The sequence below is a fragment of the Carlito syrichta genome, unplaced genomic scaffold (genome assembly GCF_000164805.1).
Source record: "Carlito syrichta isolate Samal-C Ts95f unplaced genomic scaffold, Tarsius_syrichta-2.0.1 Scaffold314837, whole genome shotgun sequence".
In the NCBI taxonomy this organism is placed as follows: domain Eukaryota; kingdom Metazoa; phylum Chordata; class Mammalia; order Primates; family Tarsiidae; genus Carlito; species Carlito syrichta.
This window is the reverse complement of record NW_007258933.1, coordinates 278,436-282,560: the sequence shown is the minus strand read 5'-3', so window position 1 is coordinate 282,560 and position 4,125 is coordinate 278,436. Positions and strand designations below refer to the sequence as shown.

The 4,125-nt window shown below is 50.8% G+C and overlaps 1 protein-coding gene across 1 annotated transcript; it reads right to left on the bottom strand.

Annotated features, from left to right (window-relative positions):
- Positions 1-726: 726 nt before the first annotated feature.
- MEX3B (mex-3 RNA binding family member B) lies at positions 727-3,602 on the bottom strand (the record flags this gene model as incomplete). Its single annotated transcript, XM_008072058.1, has 1 exon — positions 727-3,602. A coding segment is annotated over one exon (1,497 nt), but the record flags the coding sequence as incomplete, so codon positions are not given.
- Between the last annotated feature and the right edge of the window lie 523 nt (positions 3,603-4,125).

Here is a 4,125-nt window from a genome sequence, read left to right as displayed (position 1 = left end):
CACTTAACACCCGCAGCCTGTCAACACCAATTAGCCTGGCCTACAAGCAGAAGCCTATTAAGATCAGTGCTCAAATCCATCAAGGTCCTTGCAAGCAGTAACTCTCATCTCTTCCTCTGGCCTCCCCAAGGAAGTGACTCTCAATGGAAACTCACTATAGAGCTGAGACCAACTTCTCCATGCCTACAGCAGACACATGGCCTTAGACCCCCTCTGCTTTTAGGAGCCCCTAAGAGTATATGACTTATGGGCAGAATTATGACTTTCCTGGGTCCCTTCCTCAATTAACTACATCCACATTAACATTTATTTTTTTATGTAACTTCAAATACTTCAATGTTCTGTGTTCTTGGTGTTTTAGGCCAAATTTTTAATAGGTTTTTGTGGGGCTGAAGATGAGCATATTTCTTTCGAATAGTTTAATTTCATTTTTTTCTAATTTTAAAAGAAATTAAACATTTTCCTGAACCCTTACAAATATCATGGGAACTAGGCACTCTGCCTATTATGACTAAGGGAGGCTCTCTAATTCAAATAGATACAGTACTTTGCAATTTAAAAAAAAAATTGTTACCCATGGCCATCCATCCAACCAAACACAATCTATTCATAAAATACTCACATGGTGTACCTGGGAATTATATATTTCAACTTTTCACTTAAAAGTGATTCCTCACGGTTAAATTCTAAGAAGCTTTTAAAAAAAAAGTCACCACACAAGATAGATTTTCTTCAATATTTTATTTATATAGAAATACTTAAAAAATGAAGTAGCACCATTACTTAAGTTTTACCTTTATTATGTAGAACTTTAAATGTCAGAAAAATAAAACTCTTGATACAATTTCAAATCTTGTCTCAGCAAATATAATATTAGTATTTGACCATGAGGTTAAAGGCCCTTTATCATAAAATAAAATATACTTTGTTTTTTAAACTTTGCTCAGTAAAGTACATTTAAGCTCAAGTAACATCACCTACATATACATAAACAAGTGGTAAACAAATGTATTAAAATAGAAATACTAAAACTATAGTGGTGCAACAGAATTTTTGTAACTTGCACTGAATTCTATTTATACAAATGTTAGAAAGCATCAACAATTCCTTTTGACATGTTTATACATTTCCGTTTTTGTAATAATATAGAATAAAATATGCTTTATATCACTGAATAGAAAATATGCTGGGTGAAGCATATCTAGAAGATTTGTTTGAACCTATAAAATCTCCATCCCAACAGAATACTGTTCAAAACATTACACATTTTATGGTTTGTAATTCCGTCACAATTGTGTGATTATTAAAATAATACAGTGTTCTTTGCCATAAGGCCATACTAAAATAAAAAGATTTAACCCAGCTACAAAAAAGTTCACTGAACTTAAATTAAAATACTTGTAAACATCTTTGCAATATGAAATATAATTTTTCAAGTCAAAAAAGAATAAAATACTTCAATCTGTATTAATGCAATTTCTCTTTAAAACTTTTAAACGTTTTTTTAATATATAAGAGATATGTTACAGTTTCTTTAACTTTAATAAAGCTGCAGTATCCTGGTTTCACAGGAACTCCTGGCCCTTCCACGAACATTCAAAAAGGATCCACTGTGTTCTATAAGCGTCGTAGGAACCCACCCACAAAGGGGAACACACTAAACAGTCCACACATCCCATAGCACTACTATTATCATCTTCATCATAATAATTATTGTTCATTTTTTCCTACTTTAAGAAAATGGAAAACTTGTGGGGTCTTCTTCTTTTGGAAGCTTCCTATTAAGTACAGTGTAAAAACTATCATTACTAGAATGTCGCCGTTCCTATTATTTATAGAGCATGCATTTCAGGTGGTTCAGAGGTTTCCCAGGCTACAGTACTCTTGATGCAGATATCCTGGCAAGTTCCTTTGTTAAAAATTAAATTTTAAAAACGAGCGGATACTACAGCTTTCCAAGCTCCTCTCGGATCTCAGAGTGTTGGGGTGGGGGCGGGGAGGCGAAGGTGGGGCACCAGGGAGGCCGACGGCCGCAGGGGAATGAGGATGGGGAGGTTCCCCTATCCCCCACGCCCCCGCACGGTGCGCGCAGGCGCGCACTTTCTTCAGGAAAAGATGCGGATGGCCTGAGTGACCGCGGTGTGGCAGACCGGGCACTCGGGCTCGCTCTTCTCGCAGATGCGGTTGGCGCACTCCATGCAGAAGAGGTTGTGGCCGCAGGGCACCAGCGCGGCGATCACTTCGCTCTCGAAGCACACGGAGCAGTCGCGGCTGCCCTTACGCCGAAGCCCAGAGGAGGAGGACGATGAACTGGAGGAGGAGCTGGATGAAGAGGAGGAGCCCGACGTGTCCGACGGCTGCAAGCCAGGCAGCTGCGCCCCCAGCCCGTTGGCATAGGCGGCGTAGGCCAGGCCTCCTCCGCCCGGGTCGCTGCGCACCCGGCGAGCCAGGTGGTGCTCGCCCGCCCCCGGGGCCATGTGCAAGGGCGGCGACAGGCGCGGGCAGCTGGTGCCCGGGTGCAGCCGGCGGTGCACCAGTAGCCCCAGGTTGGCATTGGAGGGCGCACTGGCGCCACCACCGGGAAAGACCACGGACGAGGACGAAGCGGACGAAGATGCCGAGGAAGAGCAGGAAGAGGATACAGGCGCTGCAGGTCCGCCTCCCGGGGACCGCTCGAACTGGGCCCAGAGGAGCGGTGCCCCGGGAGGGGGTGCGGGGGCCGGGTCGAAGGTGGGCTGCAGCTCGGGGCAGCCGTCGGGGGACGGCACCGAGGCCTCCCCCGCTGTGTAGGTGTACCCGTTGCCGTTGTTGTTGTTGTTTCCGTTGTGCGCGAAGCTGAGCGCGGGGCTGGGGGGGCTGTAGTCCGCCAGACGCGGGGTGGCGGCCGCGCTTCCGCCGGTCCCGCCGCCGAAGTAGGAGTCCGTGGAAGCGCTGCCCAGCGAGCTGGAGCTGTCGTTGCGGTAGCTGGAGAAGGGCTTGCGGCCGGGGGTGGGCGTGATGCTGGGGGTGGGCTTGCTCCAGAGGCTGCCTGGGCCGGACCCGCCGGACCCGTGGTGCAGATCAAAGCCCACGTCGGTGCCGTTGGCGTGGAAATCGTTCTCGTCTGTGAGCTCAATGATGCCGCCGGTACGCAGGGCGATGTGCGCCTCGATCTCCTCGCGAGCCCGGTCCACGTTCTCCGGCATGCCAGTCACCTCGAACACCGGCTCCTTGTCCCGGCTGGGCGTCACGATGTACGTGTGCGTCTGCTGCTGGATGCGCTTGATCGTGGCGCCCTTGGGCCCCACCACTAGCCCCACCACGCGGTAGGGCACCCGCACTTGGATGGTGGTCTGCCCGGGCAGGTTGGGCGGCCCGGGTACTGCGCCGTTGAGAGCCGTGTTCTTATTCCGGGAGGCACGGATCATGGAGAAGTGCTCGGCAGCGGAGATGATCTCCCTCCGAGCCATGGCCACATCCTCCTTCCTGCCCGTCACAACAAAGACAGGCTCCTCCCCGCGAACCGGGGTCTTGATGTAAGTGTTGGTCTTCGCCCGCAGCGCTTTGATTTTACAACCTGGGAGCCAGGGTGCGGAGGAGGGGGTGGGAGAGAGAGACAGACACGCCCATTATCCCGGGGTAACCGCGGAGATCAGGACAGCCCGCGTCCAGGGCAGCGGGACGGCAGGATACGAGATGGGCGGAAAGGGGGCGTCTCCCTCACTGGCCCCCGGCCGCGGCAACGGGCTGGGCAGCGAGTTGCACCCGCGAGGCGCTCGAGGAACAGCATTGGCTGCCCGGCCCTCCCCCGGCGACTGCAGTCGTCCCGAGCCAAACCCGAGAATCCCAGAAAAGTCATATGGGGAGATGCCGCTGGGATCCAGCTGGGCGCGCCGTTAGCCTTGAAGACGCGACGAGGGGGCTCCGGGAAGGCAGTGGCAGCCGGGATGCCTCACGCCGGTGGACTAGGGGGTGTGGGGGGGGTTTAAGTCCCGGGACCCATTGTTCCTCCTGCGGGCTCCGTTCCGCTTTGCAGAAATCCAGAATCCTCCTCCCATCCTAGGCTCACTCCTCCTCCTCCCCCTCCCAAAGGACTGATCGAAGGCCCCCTCCCCCAAGCATTTTATATTTAAATTATCTTTTTCG